The sequence below is a fragment of the Candida dubliniensis genome, chromosome 7, assembly GCF_000026945.1.
Source record: "Candida dubliniensis CD36 chromosome 7, complete sequence".
In the NCBI taxonomy this organism is placed as follows: domain Eukaryota; kingdom Fungi; phylum Ascomycota; class Pichiomycetes; order Serinales; family Debaryomycetaceae; genus Candida; species Candida dubliniensis.
The window spans coordinates 231,277-252,938 of record NC_012866.1 but is presented as its reverse complement, the minus strand read 5'-3'; the positions used below and the strand labels follow the sequence as shown (position 1 = coordinate 252,938).

The window sequence follows — 21,662 nt, the reverse complement described above, 5'->3', positions numbered from 1 at the left end:
TTCTAGTATTTGTATGTGAAGACTTTTTTTCAAATACTGTTGTTCAGGCATTCAAAACTATTTCTGTTCCAGAATTGATTACACTGGTTTTTGCCGAACAATTGAATTGAAAGTAGCTTACACAATATGATTCCAATTGTATATACCAGAAAAAAGAGTTCTGCTTACAATATTAGTATTCTGATGATTTATGCTTGCCTCTGTATGTGCTGATTCTAGTTGTGATTTGACCTGCAAAAGGCTGTTCAGAATATAAATAAACAGAGAATCTGCTACATATTAATGGAAAGTAATTACATTGTTCGAAGTATACATAAACAACTATAACGAGTGAATCTTTGACGATTTGTGGTTGGCGTTGAAGAACATATCATATCATCTCCACCTCCACATTTCAGACAATGTGACTAATTCTCTCCTGTACCGGAGCAACGGGTGTCAGAATAAAATGCGGGCATTTTTTTGTTTCTTTTTATTTTTTTTTTTTTTTTTCATTTTGTGAGTGATTTTTTTTTTTTTTCACGAAGCTTCGCAGCCACATGTAATACCCATACTAGCAAATTAATACTCTGCCATACATTTCATTGCATTGGAATTGAAAAACTTTTCCTTTTCTAATTTCTTCTTTTCTTAATTCCCCTTTTAATCACATTCTTTTTTTACTGATACTTAAGTTGTTTTTTTTTTAATTTCAGTCTTTCACTATCGTTCATTCATTCAGTTGTTGCACTAAAATATGATTGCCCCAAATCTCCTTCAAATCATAGTTGTGGGGGCTGGTTTAATTGGCCCTAGACATGCATTACACGTTTCAAATAATCCACAAACTGATTTATTTGCAATCATTGATCCTAATCCAGCCACTGCCGATGTTGCTGAAACATTCAACACTTTATATTTCCCATCAATTGAATCATGTATGAAATATTGTGATGAGAACTCGATTCCTTATCCCGATGGTGCCATAGTGTGTACCCCTAATCACACCCATGTTTCAGTTAGTGCCGAATTAGCATCATACGGAATCCATTTATTAGTTGAAAAGCCAATAGGAAGCACACCTGAAGATGCTAAAGCATTAAAACATTACTGTGAATTGAAAAATGTAAAGGTTCTTGTGGGTCACCATAGAAGATTTAACCCTTACATTTTAAGCACCAAGAAAAACTTATCTAAAGTTGGCCAAATAGTGGCCATTCAAGGAAGTTGGATGTTAAGTAAACCACAGGAATATTTCGATGTCTCACCTTGGAGAAAAAGTACAAGTACCGGAGGTGGTGTGCTATTGATTAATTTGGTACATGACTTGGATTTATTACAATACATGTTTGGTAGGATTCAACGTATTTATGCCGAGCTACTACTGCAACAGAGAAATCATGAAGCCGACGAAGGTGCAGCTTTGACCATTAAATTTGAGAGTGGAGTAACCGGTACATTCATTTGCTGCGATAATGTCGTGTCACCATTTAATTTTGAAAGTGGTACAGGTGAAAACCCTACAATTCCTAAGAATCAAGGTGTGTCAGGTATTTATCGTATATTTGGGTCCAAAGGGACCTTATCGATGCCAGATATGAAATTGTATCATCAAGAAAAAGATGTAACATCTTCATGGACCAATCCAATAAATGAGACTGTTATTGAACTGGATTTGGAAAAATTGCCCTTTGATTCTCAGTTGGAACATTTCATTGATTTAATTAGAGGAAATGTGAAAGAGCCTTGGTGTTCAATTGATGATGGTATTTCTGCATTATTGTGCATTGATGCAGTTATGAAGTCGATTGAGAGCGATATGCCAGTGAAAGTTCCGGATATCAAGAGTGTGTCAGCAGATTATAGCAAGTTAGGAGTTGACCAGGGTGTTTTTAATTAGCATATGCATTAATAATAAGTTGGTTTTTTTATTTAGATTCAATTGGTTTTTTTTTTTTTTTATAAATAAAAGTTAGTTTCAAATATGTTACCAAACAGGATAGAAAATATACTTTCTCTCAAGGGTGTCATATCTAAACTGTAACCTTCTAGTATATTTATGTCAGATGTAATACAGCTGAACACTTTCTTTTTGGCAGCCATTAGTAAGGTTTGTCATCACTATAAATTATCATCCGCGCACGACCTTCTACTTTTTTTTTTCCAGATGTAAGTAACCAGTAAAATTCGCTGGAAAAAAAATTACCATCAAGAGTCCAGTATCCATAAATCTACCACACTAACCAACAGTACCCAATGTCTAAGTTTGTCATTCCAACTGCCTTAAAAGAATTAAGATTCCACTTATCACAAACAGGAGAAGCCTCAATACCTGTGAGAAACTTTTTGACTAAAAACTATCCATCTTTGAAGACTCAACTGAATTACAAATTACCAATTTTGATTAGAGAAAGTTATGGTATCCCACCTACATTAACTGCCAGATTTGAAAGAGGTGAAGAAGTGAAAACAAGTTTAGAAGGTTTAGATGAAGCTGGTGTTGAAAAGGCATTAAACGAATTATTAAAAAGATAGGAAGTTAGTCTTGCTTATTCATATTGTACATTAGAAAATATCAAACATAATACACAACTACTATTCATATCTATTTATATCTTTGTTTACAAGTCCCTTGTTGAAAGTTTCTTTTTATTACACTTTTGAGCTGTTATTGTATTGGCCAACTTGGTAAACACCCCAACCTAAACTGAGCATTGAATCATTGTAAACTTCTTTAAAATCATCATTGGATTTCGAAGCAACTCCTCCAGCAACAACTATTGGTAAGAAATGTTCTAAAGTTGGGTGAGCTTGTCGCAATAATGGATTTTTTTTCAAATCCAAAAACGCCTGCAATAAGCTGTCACCATGATTTTCTTCAACAGTTTTAGTCAACAATTGATTAAATGGTTTGACGTATGGCATGAGTTGCTTAGGTTGACGGAAGGAAGCACCCAAATCTCTCAAATTGTGAACTGACATTCCTGAGCAGACAATTAACCCCTTTAAATACTTCTGTCTAGATTCGTCCCAAATCAACTCATTCTTGAACTTGCTCAAAACTTCACCCAATTTGAAGTGTTTAACAAAATCACCATCTCTTGAAGTTAACGAGACTTGAATTACCGATGTTTCTGGTAAATCTAAACTTTTGATCTCTGGTTGAGTTTTCGACTGAGTGGTATAATCACTGAATGCCACTTTAAATGGCACCCAAACCCCGTGATCAATTCCACGATTTGTGAGTGTGGAATTAAACCCATTCTTTTCTAATTCTGCTTTAATCTCATTTGCAATGAATAAATTATTCTTAGAATGGAATTCTTCTTTATACATGTAATCAGGGAATCCATAAAAGTCATAGATTAATGGGTTTTCTTCATTATTTTTAGGATAATTTATTTCAATTAAATTGTCTCCACTACTTTGCCAATGAGCACTGACTACAACAATGTAATCAGGTTTCCAATTCTTTTTGATATTATTACCAATTTTCTTTACAGCATTCCATGCCCCTTTATTGCCAAAATCATCTAATTCGTACATAAAGGTTGGGCCTCCATGGGAAAAGAAATAAGTTGGGAAAGGTGTTGGATTCTGAATAAATTTTTTTGATAATTGTGAAGCCATATTGTTTACGATTTTTGTTTCGTTTATGGTGTCTGGGGTTTGATTATTAGAATAATAGTAATAATAAATAACTGATGCTATGATGGGTATGAAAAACAAATTCATAAAGTTATGTAAAGGTGATTCTATGCTTCAGGAAACAAGTATTAGGGATCCAAATGGTGTATTTATAGTGTTCGACTCCATTTTGAAAATGAGATATTGAAATCATGAGTTTTACTAAAAGGTTTCGTGTAAGCAGAACACTCATGTGAGGTGATATTACTAATATGACAAATTGTGTGGGAGATTGTGTGTAATCACATAATATATTATACAATGTAAATGTCTCGAATATCATTATGTCGTCAATGACCTGACTAACACGACATTTGTGATGACCAAGTGAGAATTCCAATCAAATTCTGGAGTTTGGCTAAATGAACTAATCTTTGACATTGTATGGCCTCATCTAAATGTTATTAAGCGTGGTTATTTTATGGGCAAAGAGTGAGTTTCATTTTCTTTTGATTGGTAAACAATAAAAAAAATAAGGTTTGGTTTAGAGATTCAAGAAATGAGTTTGCAGTTGTTGTCTGTAACCAACACGTTTTCCCCGACTTCTTGATCCATAGTGGAGGGGATAATCCCCAAATAGCAACAGATGATTGACAAAAAATTGATGGAGACAGCTCCCATGTTCGAAAAACGGTTATCAATGATGATGAACGCACATGTCATCACTTTAATTCTAGCAATAAATCTAACTACTATTACTACTGAAATATGTAGCAATCTTGAAATAGACAATATGCAGGAGAGATTTTTTTTTTTAGTTAGTTTTTGTTTTTGTTTTGTTTTGCTTTTAAGGGAATTTCAGTTTTTCCTATAAGTTGTTTCTGTGTTAGTTTTTTTTGTATGGTTGTGTAATGGGTCATCCGCTTCTGATTTCTGAAAAAAGTATTTGTATTCTCTTCAAACTAATTTATATCAAACCCAATCACAACATAAACCTGACAAAAGCAAACAACTATCAGTACTTATTTATTTCATAACTATCCTCAATTCTTTTTAATTCTTAATTTTATTTGTGGTTTCTTTCTTGGAACTTCCGATATCCAACCATATTTGATTTTAGCCTTTTTTTTTTTTTTTACCACTACAATTTGAGTAAAGCACACAATGGCGGGCTTATTCAATAGAAGAGTATGTTTATTTGTTAATGTTACAGGTGATATATAACATATACTAACATTACTTTGGTTCAATTTAGAGGAAATCAGAATCCTATCAAGGGTTTAGTAAGTATGCTCACGAAATAAATGCATATCACAACCCGAATCAGCATGCCGGGTTGCCAATTAATTCAGAACAACCACAACAACGAACACAATCGATGACCAGTGCTGGACAGGCTGCTGCTATGGCATTAAGATTGCACAGCTCACCTCAGAAATCACAACAACCACAACAGCGAACAGCCGCTCAAACTCAATACACAAGGGCACAATCATTGACTTCAGGGAGATCCAATTCAATGCGACAATATACATATAATCCCAAACCATCTTATGTTCCAGGAAGTGCAAGTATCCCTAATGCCAGAAGATACAATAGTTTGAATTCTGCTTCGAGAGTCAATTATAATAGCAATGTGCCTACATCACCTTTGCAGCACCAGTATACACAAATCCACGAGGAAAATGAAGGTGCTGATGAAGGGGAAATTGTTATTACCACCACGACGACGAAGGTTGTTGACTCGCAGGGTAGAACCACATCACTCACAACAAAAACGGTGAAAACTCTACCTGATGGGTCTAATATCATAGAAACAACTACAAAGAACATATCCCGTACCAACTCAAGAGCAAACTCGTTGAATTCAGCAACAAATTACCGAACTGGATCTTTAACCCATGCAGCACACATCAATTTATCCAAGATTGATGAAGACTTGCAGAATTTTGAATATGACTATCAAATCGACAACCCAGCCTTAGATAACCCAGAAACAAAACTATTGTTGAATTTACCCGACAATTCTGATCAACAAACTCCAAAGGAGTTGGGATCGCCATTTTTAGGAGCGGATCACCCCAACAGTACAGTAAGATCAGATTCACTAAACAGCCAAGGTCAGCCAAAGCCATTAAGATCAATTTTGAAAAATTCACACGCACCAAATGTCGTTGAAAAACCGGTATCATCTCCAAAACTGCCACTGGTGGCAGCAACAGCAACAGCAGCAGCAGCAGCAACAACAACTTCTGTGACGAGCTCACCACAGGGAGATACACGGCGACAAGTTGTTGAATCAGATGACAGTTTCAAGAGTTCAATCTCAAAGGCTCCTATTAGTCCAGTATCTTTACAGTCACCAAACAAACCAAGGTTTTCTCAGGTGCTGGGATCACCTCCAAGTTCCATCAGATTCAATGAAAAGGTCCAAACTATTCCAGTATACCATGAAAACAGTAATACTCGAACTCGTTCTCAACGTTCAAAAGTTTCTACACTATCTGCTCCTGCCAAAACAAAACAACAAGTTGATGCGGATATGTATGCTGCGGCAATGAAAGCTGCTATGAAGAAAGTTTACGGTGACAGGGATGCGAACCAACAAGCAGCTCCTCAAGAGTCTGTTCTGACCTCCAAAGTCACTTCTGAAGAACCAAAGAAATTGAAACTTGGTTTTATTGCATTAAGTCCTCGTGATAAGAGTCGTCAGGAAAGAAAGTCTTCATTTAATTCAGAAACTGAAAATACTGTGAAAACAAGTGAAGAAGATTCAAACCCCGATGTTACAACGACAAAGGCAACTAAAGACTCATTGGCACAAGAAGTCCCTCCTGACTATGAATATGTTAACCACCATCGTGAATTTGTGACTCATTCTTTAAGAGGTGATACTAAAAATTCAACTCGAAAGGAGCGGGTCAAAGAGGAAAAACGGAGAGCCAAAGAGGCAGCCAAGGAACAAGCACAAGAAGAAAAGAGAAGGGCAAAAGAACATGCGGAGGAAGAAAAGATAAGAGCAAAACAGGCAGCCATAGAGGAGGAAAGATTGGCCAAAGAGAAAGCTGCTGAAGAGAAAAGAATTGCTAAAGAACAGGCAGATGAAGAAAAACGCAAAGCGAAGGAGTTGAAGAAAGAGAAAAAGAAGTTCGGGATTTTCAGCAGCATTAAAAGGAGAACAAGTATGGCATCGGCATATTCTTCTGGAAGTGGATCAATTATTCATGGTGCAAATCAAGGACAACATGAAGAAGAACAAGTAATGTCTGATGATATTTCAACAACTGAAGCTCACTCTTCCCATGTTAATGACTCTATCTTGAATCCAGTTTTGAATTCAACTACATCGGTATCTGATGAACCACCTAAGATTGAAAAGCACTCAGAAAGCTTGAAGAAAGAAGATATTCCTTCCAAATCTGGATTCTCATCCAACAATTTTGCAGAAACCAAGGAAATAGAAAATAAAGAAGTCCCGAAAGATGCTAGTGTTCCTAAAACTGATTTCCCACAGAAAGATACTGCTGATGTACCTGTTGAGAAACTGGATCATACAGAAAACAATTTTGGCAGTGTTGTAATTGATGATGAGGTGTACCAGGTATCGATTCCAAGAAATGCACAATTTTCAGATGAGCATGAATTAGATTCAAGTGGAGGAATTTACTTAACTGAAAAGTCTAATACTGAAACTTATCCACTGCCTAATATTGTTGGTAGTTCTCCGGTTATTAATACAAGCGTTGGTGACAAATTACCAGAACCAGTAAATGAAGAACATACAGAAGATGAAAATGAGGTTTTCCATAGTCCTGCTATCCCAAGTGAAGTCAAGGCCGACATTCCAGTACCTGAACTTGGATCTATACTTGATGAGGAAGATGAATTTGAAGATGTTGTGGTTTCTGAAGATAAGGAGTCAGTTTATGAAAATTCTGAACCGGAAGTTATTGAAGAAGAAGTACCTCAAGTGGAATCTGTGGAAAATGATTATTCCGTGCCACCGATTGATTCTAGTCCAGGAAAAACCCATGGCAGGCTAGTTGCTGAGCCAATAAACAATATTGCAACTATCAAAACAAGTCCAAAAACTGACTATGGACTGACACTTGTAAATCAACAAACATATATTGGAAAAGAGCAAGATATAAAGCCACAGAAGGGGGTTGCCAATGATGAAGTATCCACACCGCCAGTGTTTGTACAACAAGTGCCAGAAAACTTAAATACGTCGGATCAAGCTTACAATGCCGAGGAAAGGGGAGAATTGGATGAACAGTCATCTGCACCTCCAAGTTCTGATTCATTACCTGGAACAAATTCAACAAAAGCAACGGAAAACCCTCCACAAGAGGATTTGGTTGTTGAAGAGAAAACAAAAAAACCAAAAAAGCCAAGCAAGTTGAAACACAGAATTTTCAAGTATTTTGTCAATAGTTATGACAAAATGTGAAAAAATAAAAAAAAAAAAAAAAACATGTTTATAAATTAATTATTCTATTAGAGTTGCATATGTTTATTTTTTATATACTTATTTTAAAGTATTGTTGCTACATTTTAATTTATTATTTTTAACCAAAGGTGTTTAATATACGTAATTATTTATTTGTCTTAGTTGATTGTCTCTAATCTATCGAATAATACTTTGAATGGCTTAAAGTGTCTTCTTTGTTCACCTGAGTATTTGGTTCCTTCCATTTTCCAAATCTCAAGGCTCTTTTCCAATTCTTCAGTAGATGGACAACTAACCAGCTTTGGCTTCTTTCTAAAAATTGAGTTTTCACATCGATACGGAATTATTGTAGGTTGGGTGGTACTGGAAATAATAGATGCTGGTTCAAAAACAGAAACCGTAGCTTTATTTGTTGATATAAAAGTATGTTTTAAGTTCCGAAAAATTGACTTGGCAAACAGGCTTGAGGAATTGTTGCTTGGATATGTCTTGGACAAATTATCCATTGTATGGAGTGTATGATAATTCAAATCACCATTAATGGTAGAAAAATCCATCATCTATTTTGTATAGTGGGGAAGAATTCACAAAGAAAGAACTATTTATGTTGCTAATTCTTGTTGCTTCTTGTTTTTTTTTTTTTTTTTGTTATTATAGTTGCAAAATAATACTACCAGACATCAACGCTGATTAATGAGTTCTTATATACTATTAGTAAGATTTGTCTATCTATCTATATATCTATCTATTCTTTAATATCTAATTTCTCAATTGATTCAATTACAGAATTTTCTTGATCGATTTGTTTGATCAAGTCAACTACTGAATCCTTTAAAGGTCTTAACGAGAATCCAATAATCTTTCTTGACCGTTCATCGTTGGGTTTTACAAATTTAGAATGTGACACTGGGTTAGGGGTAGGTAATTTGTTCTTATAAGTAGGAAAATTGTCAATGATGGTTTGGATAATATTATCATTAGTTATTTTATCACTTTCAACTAGAATTCTTTGGTTTGAAGCACTTTCCGAAGCAATCACATCAACATGCAACCTTGCAACATCTCTAACGTCAACTGCACCTGCTGTCATTGGCGGTATGGCATCATCAGGTTTCAAATGCAATAACCCTCCTATCATACCAGAAGTAGAAGGAAATTTACCATTACTCAATTCAGAACTAAACCGAACTGGACCAAGAACCAAAGCTGGCATTATAGCAACAAGATCAAATTTTGGCTTTTCCTCTTTAATAAATTTCCAAGCTTCTTCTTCTGCCAATTTCTTTGATGCAAAATAGGCCATAGTACCGTCCAGTGTACTCATTTCACGGGTAAGTGGAGACCAATCATTATCAGAATATTCAGCATCATATGCAAATGCCTTATCTAATCCCACCACTGAAGCACTTGAAGAAGTTAATATTACTCTAGTTATTTGTGGGGCATGGTCTTTGATACTTGAAAAAATGTTTTTAACTAGATCTATAGCTGGATTTATAACATCTCTTTCATAATCTTCTGCTTGAAAGGTAACCACAGCAGCTGTACTAATAAAAGTTGCTGCTTCTTGATGTTTCTCCAACACTTTATCTAATGCGTGTGGTTTGTCAAGTTGTTCAACAATTTCAAATTCCAAGTTTGGATTTTGTTTGAATAGTTTTGATAATGTATCGGACGATTTTTGGGAACGAACTATTGCAATTACCTTATATCTCGAGTCTAATAATTCTCCAAGAATATGTTGACCAACATATCCGGTTGCTCCTGTTAAAATGACAGTTTGGGACATACTTAAATTATTAAGGTACTTCGGAACTTTATCTTTATGAATAAAAAGTTTAATTTGGCAGTTGGGATTATTTTTTTGGTGTTGATTTATGTTGCTTTTTAAAGGAAAATTACTTGGACGAAATCAATATGCCAGAGTTGGGTTTGGAAGGAAGGGGGGCAAGTTTTTGAAATTGTAAACTTTTTGAACATGTTTAACAAAACTGAAATTGCTAATTTAATTTATTTGAGGTGTTTCGCTTTGGTCGGCTTATAATTTTAGGCATATTTAATTAATCAAACGGAAAAATTCATTTTTGTGTTTGTGGCTGGAATTGGGGGGAGCAGAAGAATTCCAATTGTTAATGATTTCTCTTTATTAATAATAGAACCGATCGGGTTTAAATTAGAATGTTAAAAATGACAGATTTTAATACCATTAGCATCAGGAATAGCAATCTCTTTGATGTCAATACCAGTACTCATTTGAAAGTTTTATCAAAGAGTTGTGGGTTTTTGAGGATTTCAACAACTTCATTCGGATTTAGTTATTGTAATTGTGATGTATTATGTTTGATTGTTAGAAACAAATGAAAAAGAAAGCAATTATTTCAGATATCTTACACTTGGTCCAAATATGTTGGGATATTCAAGCGTTTGATGATTTACAGTTAATAAAGTTTGTGGTTACCCAGCTAAACCAATATCCATTATATTACAGATAATGATTTTCCTTAACATTGATGTCTTTGTCTCTCAGAACTCTGAACCGTGGATTAACTTATCGCCTAGATCCGATCCACAGTTCTCGTTTTGCCTTGTATGTGTAATATTAGATATTGCTGGGGCACCAAAAAAAAAAAAAAACTATCTCTGCACAACAAATTTCAATCAATCATTAGTTTCAAATGCTTACACTTTTATTATGTCTACAGACCCTGCAAGACCAGATCTAGATGTTTCTATTGACCTGATTTTCTCCATAAGTCACCAATTGGATAGAGGTACACCTGCTTCTAGTACTTCATCCTCCAACAACCAAGACCCCAAAGTGGCAAAGGCATTTAGTGAAATTTGTTTGGCATGCAGAACTGGAGATATCGAAGTAGTGGACTCGTTATTATCTACTCCAAACTTAGATATAAACCAAGTTGATGAGTATGATTATTCGCCTTTAATATTGAGTTCATTGTGTGGACACTATGAAATAGTTGAATTGTTATTGCAACGTGGGGCTGTGTGTGACCGTGATACCTTTCAAGGTGCACGTTGTATATATGGTGCTTTGACGGACGAAATTAGAGACTTGTTAGTAAGTTTTGATATTTCAAAAGCAGTGGATGTGACACAACCATTTGCTGGTCATATAGCGTCATTGTTGAATCCATTACTAGGTACTGTTACAGCAGACGTGGTATTTCAGTTTAAGCAACCTGGAATCCCTGAAGATTTACGAGTATTCAAACTGCATAGATTTTTATTGGCATCCCGAAGCCCTTATTTTGAGAAAAAGTTCAATGATGAATGGAAAAATTTGACAGTTGTGACCATGCCGATTAGTGTCGATCCTGCAATATTTAGAAGGATAATAAATTATATTTATCTTCGAACTCATGCTGTTTTGAATGACAGTTATGCTATCCAAGATCAGTTACTCAAGTTGGCACGAATGTATGAGCTTAACGATTTGGTAGAGGGCATTGAAGATATAAAAGGAATCGAAGATGAGAAAGCAAGGGCAAAAATAGGGCATGATTTATCATTTAAGTTTGTTGAAAAGGCAAGAAAAGATTTGGATGATTTCTTATCACAAAAAATTCTTGGTGAGAAATTAAGTACAGAAATGGACTTGAAAGATGATGTTGACTTGGAAGATATAGATTGCAGAGAGTTTTTGAGTGATACTCAGAAAGAGGCATTACTTGAGGCAGATTCTATCCCAGATGTAATTTTAGCTTGTGTTGATTCTGGGTCGGAATCTGTCATTTATTTTCCAGTGAATAAATCGATAATTGCTCGATCTGAATATTTTGATACTATGTTTAAATCAGAAATGTTTACAGTTGCAGAAGAAGATTTACCAGTATATAGGGAGACTGGAATCCAAGTTGTCAATCGTCCGCAGTTAGATACAGATCATTTAGCAATAATCCAAGTTTCTACAAGCACTGCCAATCAGAAGATTGCTGAAATGGTGCTATCATTTTTGTATCATGACAATGTCAACACCATTCCATTGGATTTGTCCCTAGAATTATTATTTGCTGCTGACGAATTGTTTTTGGAAAGGTTGAAAACCATGAGTGCTGTGAACATCACATCTCAGTTTCAAAAGTTCAACTTCCGAGAATTTCAATCGTTGCACGAAAAAGTAGAGTGTAATGCGTATGATTTAATCCGGGCATCCTGGCAAACAAGATGTGATAAGCTAGAACAACACGTAACCAAAATGATTGCATATAATCTATCAGAAATTTTCAATCTGGAAATAGAACGCCAAAAGTTGTCTGACTTGATCAAAGAGTCTGCTGAAAGAATCAAGGAAAGACAAGATACAGATACCATTGAATTGGTAGATGATATTAGATATTATTTGACTAAGAAGTATGCCATCAATGAGGAAATGGGATCGTTTGACCCGACTTTTTCATCGGACAAGAATACCGATGATATCAATCTATACAAAAATGCATTGATTCAATATGAAAAGGACGTTGAAATTATAGACTATTTATTGGGCCAATTGCATTTAGATGCATGATTCAATCAATACTGATTCTATGTATATGTTCGAATGTAAATTGGTAACTAAAGGGAGATATTGTTCACGTGACCGTGGTTTTGTGTAATCTCATCTCTCTTTTTTTTAATGAAAAGCGTTTGTGAAGAAGAAGAAAAAAAAAAAATATTCCTTAGAAGAAACGTATAAACTCTATTTGAATTAACCTACTAAATTAGTGATGAATGATAATAACCCTGATGGTGGATTAGCCATCGATTCCTTTGAATTGGAAGATAAATTATCAAAGATCAGATCTCAGATTAATTCGAAACTTGAGAACCAAAAACATTTGGCAATAATATTATCGGCTGTTGAAGAGAACATTGAAGAACAAAAGAATGATAAAACACCAGTTGCCTACTTTGTATCGTTTTTATCTTTATTAGATCAATGTATTTCAAATGATCAAATACTTGATAGCAATTTGGCTGCAACAACCGCATATTTCTTGGACCTTGTTTTCCCATTTACTCCAACACCGTTATTGAGATCAAAGTTCAATCAAATATTAGCAAAATTGGCCCAACCATTAACATTAGAAAATGCCGAAGCAGCTTTAGTTAGATCTACCATTGGAGCATTAGAGAGTTTACTTTTAGCACAAGATGGATCATCATGGAGTTCCAAAGGTCAAGTTTCTCCGAAAAGAGCATTTTTGGCATTATTGGAGACCTCTTTTGACCCAAGACCAAAAGTCAGAAAGAGAGCTCAAGAGGCTGTAAGCAAAATATTGTCTAACCCTCCTGCTTCTCCATCACCAACACACGTGGCAGCACCTTTAGCAGCAGATGCTGCATTAACTCAGTTGTCAAATCTATTAAATACTTACAAAACACAGAAGAAGAACAAAGAAGTAAATTCTCAAATTATCCATGTTTTGCAATTAATCAAAATGATTACTTCAACCAATTCTTGGCCAGTTAATAAAATTGAAGAGTTGTGTGATATTTTGTTGGAGATTTCAAAGACTTCTGATCAATTTTTGGTTTCTTCTGCCTTTGGTGCCTTTGAAGGATTATTTCAATCAATGACAGATGTTATCGATGTTGAGAAATTTACTCGGGTTTTGAATGTTATTTTTGATTTGAAACCATCCATCAATGATACACATTTGGCTGCTTCTTGGTTGGCGGTTGTTGCCAAAGCTTTAGAGAGTTTTGCCTTGTTATCTGCAGAATCCTGTGTTACCAAATTACCTACTGTGTTACCTATTGTTTCATCATACTTGGCATCTGAATCAAAGGATATTTATAGTAGTGCTTCACAGTGCCTTATTGCTATTGTTTCTCAATCAATTCCAGATAAATTCTTGTTGCAGCCATCTGCAACAAATGGAATCACGAGCGAGATTTATGAAGCAGTTGATGACACCATAACATACATTAACAAGATGATTGAAGAGATTTTATTTTCAATAAAGTATCAAAATGCTACTAAGGAAATTTTGGAATTTACCACCGCTACCATTTTGAAATTGAGAAGTAGAGCCAATCCTGATTTCCTTGGTGTGTTGAAAAATGTAGGTGATTTGAGAACAAACGAAACTGATAATTTCCCTTACAATAAAGAAGCAGAAGATGTCATCGCTGCATCAATTTCATCTATGGGGCCCGAAGTTGTTCTAAGTGTGTTGCCATTGAATTTGACTGGTGAAAATGGTGGTCCTGGTAGAGCTTGGTTATTGCCAATCTTAAGAGATAATGTGAGGTTTGCTGAATTGGACTTTTACAAGAATTCTATTTTGCCAAATATCGAGTTTTTCAACTCGAAAATTGAACAATCCGATAACAAAGAGTCTATTAACAGCAAGATTTTTCAAACAATTGTGGATCAAATTTGGTCTTTGTTGCCGCACTTTTGTGATTTGCCAAAGGATTTAACTTCTGCTTTTGATGAAGCTTTTGCAACTAAACTCTCGGATTTAATGTTTGCCAAAGTTGAGTTGAGAGTTCCAATTTGTCATGCATGGAGACTATTAGTTGAATCAAATGTTGCCTACCGTGATGGTGCGTTAGACGAAGATTTGTTGATGCAACAAGAGTTCCCAAAGGAGGAAGCACGTAAAAATGTTGAATATTTAAGTACCATTGCTGGTAACATTTTAACTGTCTTGTTTAATGTTTTCACTTATACAGTAGCAGATTCTAGAGGATTTGTTTTGGAGACTATTGAAACCTACTTGAATATCACACCAAAAGATGAATTAGCCACCACATTTGATAAAGTATGTGGAATGTTAAAACAAGCTATGGATGAAGAAGCAGGTCAAACTTCTCAGCAGCAAAGCAAAACGGAAATTCCAAGCACTAGTATTACCATGATGGATTTGATTGTAGCCATGGCTAAATACGTTCCAGAATCTTCTCATAACGCCTTGTTTTCTATTTTTGTTGCTACCGTTTCTTTGGCAAAAAATCCATTAATGCAAAAAAGGGCTTATCGAATTATTTCAAGAATGGCAGAAACTGAAACTGGTAAACAATCAATTTTGAAATTTATAGGGGAGATTGAAAGAGTGTTAATTGAAACAATAGAACAAACACACAATTCAGCAAGATCATCAAGACTTAACGCAATATTATTAGTTTTAGAATTGTTACCATCTACTGATTTATATTTTATCCCATCTATTTTGCAAGAAATCATCATGGCAACCAAAGATGTTAATGAAAGATCAAGAGGGTTGTCATACCAGATTTTAATTAAAATGGGTCAAAAGATGAATGATGGTGGTGTTATTGAGAATTCTAGAGTTCCTGGTTTTGACTCTGATGTTCCTAATTCATCAGCTTCATTAACGGAATTTTTCACAATGGTTAGTGCTGGTTTAGCTGCGCAAAATCCTCATATGATTTCGGCCACAATTACAGCAATTTCTTGCTTAATATTTGAATTTAAAGATGTTTTGCCTACTGATGTGTTATTGGAAATTGCATCCACTGTTGAGCTATTTTTAACTCATAACTCACGTGAAATTGCTAAATCAGCTATTGGATTTGTCAAAGTTGAAGTATTGTCTTTACCAGAAGATATGGTTAAACAAAATTTGTCTGAATTGTTGAGCAAATTAATGAGATGGTCACATGAACACAAAGGTCACTTCAAATCTAAAGTTAAACATATTTTGGAAAGATTAATTAGAAAGTTTGGTGTTGAAGAAGTTGAAAGATGTATACCTGAAGAAGATAAGAAATTGGTTGCCAATATCAAAAAATCTAGAAACAGAGCTAAGAGAAAACAAGAAGCTGAGGCTGAGGCTGAAGGTGAAGCTGCATCCAATCATAATTCAGAAAAGAAATTTGTTTCTGCTTATGAAGAAGCCTTGTATGATTCCGATATTTCTGAAGATGAAGTTGATATTTATGATGAAGATGCCAATAGACAAAAGAAAGCTGGCAAGTCTAACCAATTTATATTGGAAACTGGTGATGAGCCATTGAATTTGTTGGATAGACAAGCATTAGCCCATATTTCATCCTCCAAGCCAAAGAAATTCACCAAACAAGACTTGCAGAATAAAAAGGAAGAATTTAAGACCAAGAATGGTAAATTGGTCTTTAAGGAAGATAATGAGGAAGATCCATTGGCTAATAAGGGATCAGGTATTGATGCTTACTTGGATGCTGTTAAACAAGCTCCAATTAGAGGTCAAAAGAATAAATTGAAATTTAAAAGATCGAGAAACGAAGAAGATAATTGGTCTGATGATGATGCGGAAAGCTCTCCTGTTTTGAAAAAGGGTAAAACTTTAGGTAAATCCAAGATTTCTAAACCTAAACAGAAATTTAAGGCAAAGAAGAAACTTTAGTGGAAGTTAGTGGCCGTTTGTATAATAGATAAAATTGAATATTAGTAAAAACTTGTTCAATATGTAGAAGAAATGTATTGATACTCTAATGTTGCAAAACATAAAAAATGAATGGTCGTGCATAATGGTATGATTTATGGGTTTTTTTTTTTTTTTTTTTTTTTTAACCATCAATATGGAATTGTTAAATTTTTTTTTTTCTTACATCACAATTGATCAATAATACTCTGGCAACCAAGGTTACCATATCAAATGTCGTCTCCAATAATGTCAGTTGCCGAAAAAACGGCCTATAAACGTAATATGGTTAAAATAAGATTGGCACGTTTTGGAAGAAAGCACCAACCAATATATAACATTGTTGTGATGAAGGCTAAGAAAGCCCAACAAAAATTGCCAATGGAAGTCATTGGTACTTATAATCCTATTCCAGTTCCATCTTCGGGTAATGACTCAGGCTTGAAAATAAAAGATGTATCATTGGATTTGCACAGGACAAAATATTGGTTAGGTATGGGTGCAGTTCCTACTCCTCGTGTCACTTGGTTACTTAAGAAGGTTGGGTTATTGCCACAATTCTGGCCAAAGACAAGTGCATTAAGTCAACATATTGATAAACCTGTGGTTGAAGAAATTAGAGAAACTCAAGAACTTCCAGTAGATTATGTGAGAAAGAGAGATTAAAAAGAAGGCATTATATATATATTATTTTCATGTAAATAGGATGGAATTTAATAAACTACTATTGGAATTTTCTTTCCTTGTATTAGGAGATGTGTAATTTGGTTCACGAAGCTTTTTTAAGGTCTTTTGTTTTTTGCAAATCTCCAGAAATGCCATTTTGATTTGTCTTTTGGAGTTCCCCTCAGTGTTAACCGTTTAACATGTTCAGTTAATGATATCCTGTGAGGCTTTGCCAAAGAGTTACCACCTTCTGTCATTATTTTTGGCAATTCGAACTCAGGTTCAAAATAATCGTCATCATCTTCAACATTTTCTGAATTGCAAAATACATTATTAATCCATTCTGCTGCGTCTTCTCTGTTTAAGCTTGGATTTGGATTGTTATTATAGTCATTAATGAATGGTTGTATGTCAGAATTTTGGACCATTGTAGAACTGGCAAGTTGAGATTGATAAGCAGTCAGCAAAGTCTGAAAAATACTCTCGTAATCTGATTGAACTTGCTGGAAACATATCCTATTTATCTTTTCATACGATGATTTTAATATAATAATAATAATCTCCTGAATTGATAACTTTATCTTTGTTAACCCAATATCATTTTCTTGATTAACAGTTTGTTTTAGATTATCCAGTAGTGTTGCAAAATCTTGAATTAAATGGTTAATCTCACATTCTGTTTTTGCATACAATATCAGCTGTTTGATAAGTTCAAAGAAAATGAATGTTGGTTTTACTTTACCCAAAATTAATAAAATAACCTTGTTAACATTTCTTCCTTGTATTCCTGGGTTTCTGTGTCTTTGCTTGATTTCCTTAACCATAAGTTCCAGTTTATATTTTTCATCTTCAATATTTCTGTAGACCTGAAATGTGCATAATAGAACTATGGATAATTCTTCATCGATATTAACAGAATAAATGATTGACCAGTCATAGACTATTTCGATAAGTGAAGATACCGGATACAAATTATTAATGTGCACTAATATATCCCATTTTGAAATTTGTGACTTTAAACTCTCAAGTATAACATTTTCAAGAATGTACTTGAGTCGATTGTTTTTTACGAAATTAGCTACATTATTTTCTAAATTTGGTTGGTTTATGAGTATTCCTGATATTCGTTCGAAAGATTGGTAGATTGTTTGGCAGGAATCGATGGTTTTTTGCCATGAATCGTATGGAGCTTCATCAATGATGTAGATTATTTTAAGAAATTCAATAGTCAATTCACATTCCAAGGATTTCTTTGGTGAAACTGAAGCCAAGCTATAAGTAACATCATTTATTGTGGAATTGGAACCATAGGTATACCAGTTGACTGTTGTTTGCATTACTAGATAGTTGTCAGTTGTTGCAAAAAAAAAAAGAACGAGCATTCAAATCCACAAATAGCAAAAAAAAAAAAAAAGTTGTTATATGAAGACGAAAATTTGTATTTTTTAAATAATGATATACTAATTATACAATCGTGATTCTTCCGTTTAATCGAATAAACCGAAACCCATATCGTCATCAGATTCTTCTTCATCGGCAGCAGCTTCTTCAGTGGCAGCTTCTTCGGCAGCACCACCAGCAGCGGCGGCAGCTGGAGCAGCAGCAGCGTAAGCTTCTGGGTTGGCTAATCTGTCTTTAACAGCTTCAGAACCTTCGTAAGTGTAGTCGGTGGCAATAGATAAAGCCAAGACGTTCTTGTAGTTGTTGATGATGGAGTGACCAACAGATGGCAAGGTTGGGTAACCAACAGCCAAAGAAATAGAAGCAATGGTGTTGATAGCAGAAACGAAATGGCTGATCAATTCGTCATCGGTGATATCCAAGATGGATGATGGGAAGACTTGACCATTGTCGTAAACTTGAACAACTGACATACCATAAGTGAATGGAGAGATGTTCAACATGTTCAACAAAGTGGCTTCAGAAGGACCAACTTTAGCATCTTGTTCAACGACTTTAACATCGGAAACAATTTCAATGGTACCTCTGGCAATCTTGGTTGGGACACCCAAAGCTTGGAAGAAAGAGGTCTTACCTGGTTCCATACCAGTGTTACCAGCTGGAATCCAAACATCCTTTGGAGCAACGGCACCAGCTCTGGCTGGAGCAGCAACGACATTAGAAACAACAGTGTCTCTAATAGTTTTTAAATCACTGTTAGTGAAAATGAAACCAACGTTACCTTTGATGAATGGCAACAATTTTTCAAATTCTGGTAATTCAGACAAGAAACCTCTGATAGCTCTTCTGACCATGGTGTTTTTACCCATCAAGACGACGGCATCACCTCTTAAGGCCTTTCTGATTTCATGCATTTGTTGGGAAGAAACATTATCAACACCAACGACGAAGATAGATTTGTATTCTTCTAATAATTCTCTTAATTTGGTAAAGTATTGAACTTTCTTTTCTCTAGCACCACCCATTTCGACTTTGATTTATTATTGACGATAGGAATTTAATGGTTTAAATTACTGACGAAGCGAAAAGAAACAAAAAAAAAGAAGGAGGTTGGAACAGTGCTGGTGAAAAAAAAAAAAAGAAAAATCATGAAAAGTGAGTTGTTAGTGCTTGTTAGGAGCGCAAAGATCTTTGATAGAGTAACATACAAATAAAATCAAGTCACGTGCAAATCGTTAATTTTTAGGGCTTTAGCCCTTGTTTATAAGTCGCGAACTTTTTCAAAACAATTTATTGTACAATATTCCGTTGGTTTATGCGCTACTTTGTGTCTTGACGTGAGAGTGCCGAACTGGTCGTGCAGGTTTCGCCATCAGTGGGGTTGGGATGTTAATTCGTCAGATGATACAAGAATATAACAGGAACAGAAAAGTAACAACATTTTAGTAGATTTGATATAGAAACGAGATGCTCAATATAAACTTTGAGTGGGCGTAAAACTTTGTTTAACATCCGTTTGCATCTCATTAGGAATAAATCACCAGGGTGTACGGCACAATATTCTAACGAATAATTGACAAACACAAACATATTCTCCACAGTTTTAAGATTGAGTCTTGTGTTATCCCGGAGTTCGTATATCAATATTCTATTACCCCTCTTTATTTATTTTATGGGATATATTTAAATGCCCAACAACCTCTTTATTTTACATAGTCTGTCTTTTTAGAATCATCTACAATTTCAATTTAAACCTCATTATAGTATATAATTAATACACATTAATTTATATTATTAGTATTACTCAAAGCTAGAAGATAACATTCCTTAAGGTACTTCAGTTAAGAATAATAATCAACAACCCTCAAGGTACCAATAACACAGGGGGCGGTATAGGCATTAGCCGTGTGTAAGCGGGTGGGCTGTGTACATGACTTATATAGGTATATATATCTGCCAATTTCCCCCCCCCTCTCGACGTCGAATCGCAGAAGAAAAATTGAGGAACACTCCAAGAATATATACCTTCTAGGTGCTCTATAAAGAAATGTCCTACAGAGATAACACATACGAAGAACAACTTGTCACAATTGGCAAGCGGTTCGAGAAACGATCTAGTCGTTTCTTTGGGAACAACTATCTATCATAATAGAGCAAGGTTGTGGAAATTCAGCACCAAAGACTTGGAAAAAGTTGAGGACCCCTACAATCCCGAAGAATCGCCCATTGATGTTACCAACCTTGTCAACTTTGTTTTGCTGATCACTTGCTAGGCAATTGTGCTATCTCGTTAGAAAATCCAAGCCGCATCAACAAAATGTCTACAAGGCCAGCCAATAAACAGATTAAAATCATGGCTAAATTGTCCAAAGTTACTGAGGATTTAGAAGACTGATGAGAACGAAGAATGACAAGTTGTATGTGAGCGCTTGCGAGCGGTTATAGTCGTGTAGCTTGGTTAACATATATATTACTACTATAACGTGTTGTAATTGGGTTCTTGCCTGCCTCGTCCGCCCTCTATACCTGACCCAAATTACACCTGGGAAAAACTACTTATTTATATACTGTTGTTCTCGACATTGCGCACCACGTTCCCCGCTGGGTGTTACCCGCTATCTCCTCTGCTTTGGCTGGATACGTTGCATTTTCCATTGTCATAGGATATTTATCCTCGGCACTACCTAACGCAGTCTAGGTGTGTCTGTTCAAAGAAAAACCAAAACCAAAACCAAAACCAAAACCAAAACATCCCACTCAACAACGTTCAAAGGAACAACTCTGTCAACGAGAACCCCAACAGCCACCCATCTCAAATCAAAATCAATATGCTTTTATTTAATTCCCTATATTCTTCTTTTTCTGCAGTTGTTAAGTGAGCCCAGCATGTTCTTTTGTAACACACGGTTATTCTACATCTTTCTCCTTTCTTTGTTAATTTACCACATTGTTTCTCCAATGGAATTACAGGTGGTTTCCGCTTAGGTTTATTTAATACATTTTCGATTTTTTCTAATGTATTTTTGTCTATATCTAACTCTTTAATCTTTTTGATTAAATCGTCGTATATAGACTTTTCTAATAATTTCAATTTCTTAGATACTGTAGTTTTCAGCATTTTTTTTTTTTTTTTTTCAATACAAACACTACCTTAAAGAAAG

At 35.0% G+C, this 21,662-nt stretch overlaps 12 protein-coding genes across 12 annotated transcripts, besides 4 other annotated features; 6 read left to right on the top strand and 6 right to left on the bottom strand. All coding sequences in view use genetic code 12, as the record gives it.

Moving 5' to 3' along the window:
- Positions 1-736: 736 nt before the first annotated feature.
- CD36_71030 (oxidoreductase, putative) lies at positions 737-1,879 on the top strand (the record flags this gene model as incomplete). Its single annotated transcript, XM_002421278.1, has 1 exon — positions 737-1,879. One exon carries the CDS (start codon positions 737-739, stop codon positions 1,877-1,879), a length of 1,143 nt encoding a protein of 380 aa, XP_002421323.1.
- Positions 1,880-2,235: 356 nt separating this feature from the next.
- Positions 2,236-2,514, top strand: CD36_71020 (NADH-ubiquinone oxidoreductase subunit, putative; the record flags this gene model as incomplete). Its single annotated transcript, XM_002421277.1, has 1 exon — positions 2,236-2,514. The coding sequence occupies one exon, from the start codon at positions 2,236-2,238 to the stop codon at positions 2,512-2,514; it is 279 nt and encodes a 92-aa protein (XP_002421322.1).
- A 117-nt stretch (positions 2,515-2,631) lies between these two features.
- On the bottom strand, positions 2,632-3,609 carry CD36_71010 (LigB subunit of aromatic ring-opening dioxygenase, putative; the record flags this gene model as incomplete). The annotated part of the gene is made up of 1 exon (XM_002421276.1): positions 2,632-3,609. One exon carries the CDS (start codon positions 3,607-3,609, stop codon positions 2,632-2,634), a length of 978 nt encoding a protein of 325 aa, XP_002421321.1.
- Positions 3,610-4,770: 1,161 nt separating this feature from the next.
- Positions 4,771-8,059, top strand: CD36_71000 (conserved hypothetical protein; the record flags this gene model as incomplete). Its single annotated transcript, XM_002421275.1, has 2 exons — positions 4,771-4,794; positions 4,862-8,059. 2 exons carry the CDS (start codon positions 4,771-4,773, stop codon positions 8,057-8,059), a joined length of 3,222 nt encoding a protein of 1,073 aa, XP_002421320.1.
- A 158-nt stretch (positions 8,060-8,217) lies between these two features.
- On the bottom strand, positions 8,218-8,619 carry CD36_70990 (conserved hypothetical protein; the record flags this gene model as incomplete). The annotated part of the gene is made up of 1 exon (XM_002421274.1): positions 8,218-8,619. One exon carries the CDS (start codon positions 8,617-8,619, stop codon positions 8,218-8,220), a length of 402 nt encoding a protein of 133 aa, XP_002421319.1.
- A 185-nt stretch (positions 8,620-8,804) lies between these two features.
- Positions 8,805-9,848, bottom strand: CD36_70980 (D-lactaldehyde dehydrogenase, putative; the record flags this gene model as incomplete). The annotated part of the gene is made up of 1 exon (XM_002421273.1): positions 8,805-9,848. The coding sequence occupies one exon, from the start codon at positions 9,846-9,848 to the stop codon at positions 8,805-8,807; it is 1,044 nt and encodes a 347-aa protein (XP_002421318.1).
- Positions 9,849-10,751: 903 nt separating this feature from the next.
- CD36_70970 (assembly of substrate-specific ubiquitin ligase complexes modulator, putative) lies at positions 10,752-12,587 on the top strand (the record flags this gene model as incomplete). Its single annotated transcript, XM_002421272.1, has 1 exon — positions 10,752-12,587. One exon carries the CDS (start codon positions 10,752-10,754, stop codon positions 12,585-12,587), a length of 1,836 nt encoding a protein of 611 aa, XP_002421317.1.
- A 199-nt stretch (positions 12,588-12,786) lies between these two features.
- CD36_70960 (pre-ribosomal RNA component binding protein, putative) lies at positions 12,787-16,416 on the top strand (the record flags this gene model as incomplete). The annotated part of the gene is made up of 1 exon (XM_002421271.1): positions 12,787-16,416. The coding sequence occupies one exon, from the start codon at positions 12,787-12,789 to the stop codon at positions 16,414-16,416; it is 3,630 nt and encodes a 1,209-aa protein (XP_002421316.1).
- Positions 16,417-16,668: 252 nt separating this feature from the next.
- On the top strand, positions 16,669-17,100 carry CD36_70950 (mitochondrial 37S ribosomal protein MRPS16; the record flags this gene model as incomplete). The annotated part of the gene is made up of 1 exon (XM_002421270.1): positions 16,669-17,100. The coding sequence occupies one exon, from the start codon at positions 16,669-16,671 to the stop codon at positions 17,098-17,100; it is 432 nt and encodes a 143-aa protein (XP_002421315.1).
- A 116-nt stretch (positions 17,101-17,216) lies between these two features.
- CD36_70940 (conserved hypothetical protein) lies at positions 17,217-18,482 on the bottom strand (the record flags this gene model as incomplete). Its single annotated transcript, XM_002421269.1, has 1 exon — positions 17,217-18,482. The coding sequence occupies one exon, from the start codon at positions 18,480-18,482 to the stop codon at positions 17,217-17,219; it is 1,266 nt and encodes a 421-aa protein (XP_002421314.1).
- A 105-nt stretch (positions 18,483-18,587) lies between these two features.
- On the bottom strand, positions 18,588-19,526 carry CD36_70930 (60S acidic ribosomal protein P0; the record flags this gene model as incomplete). The annotated part of the gene is made up of 1 exon (XM_002421268.1): positions 18,588-19,526. One exon carries the CDS (start codon positions 19,524-19,526, stop codon positions 18,588-18,590), a length of 939 nt encoding a protein of 312 aa, XP_002421313.1.
- Positions 19,527-19,807: 281 nt separating this feature from the next.
- Positions 19,808-20,090: a mobile genetic element.
- A 28-nt stretch (positions 20,091-20,118) lies between these two features.
- Positions 20,119-20,384: a mobile genetic element.
- A 3-nt stretch (positions 20,385-20,387) lies between these two features.
- Positions 20,388-20,558: a mobile genetic element.
- Positions 20,559-20,909: 351 nt separating this feature from the next.
- Positions 20,910-21,212: a mobile genetic element.
- A 101-nt stretch (positions 21,213-21,313) lies between these two features.
- On the bottom strand, positions 21,314-21,619 carry CD36_70920 (DNA-binding protein, putative; the record flags this gene model as incomplete). The annotated part of the gene is made up of 1 exon (XM_002421267.1): positions 21,314-21,619. One exon carries the CDS (start codon positions 21,617-21,619, stop codon positions 21,314-21,316), a length of 306 nt encoding a protein of 101 aa, XP_002421312.1.
- Between the last annotated feature and the right edge of the window lie 43 nt (positions 21,620-21,662).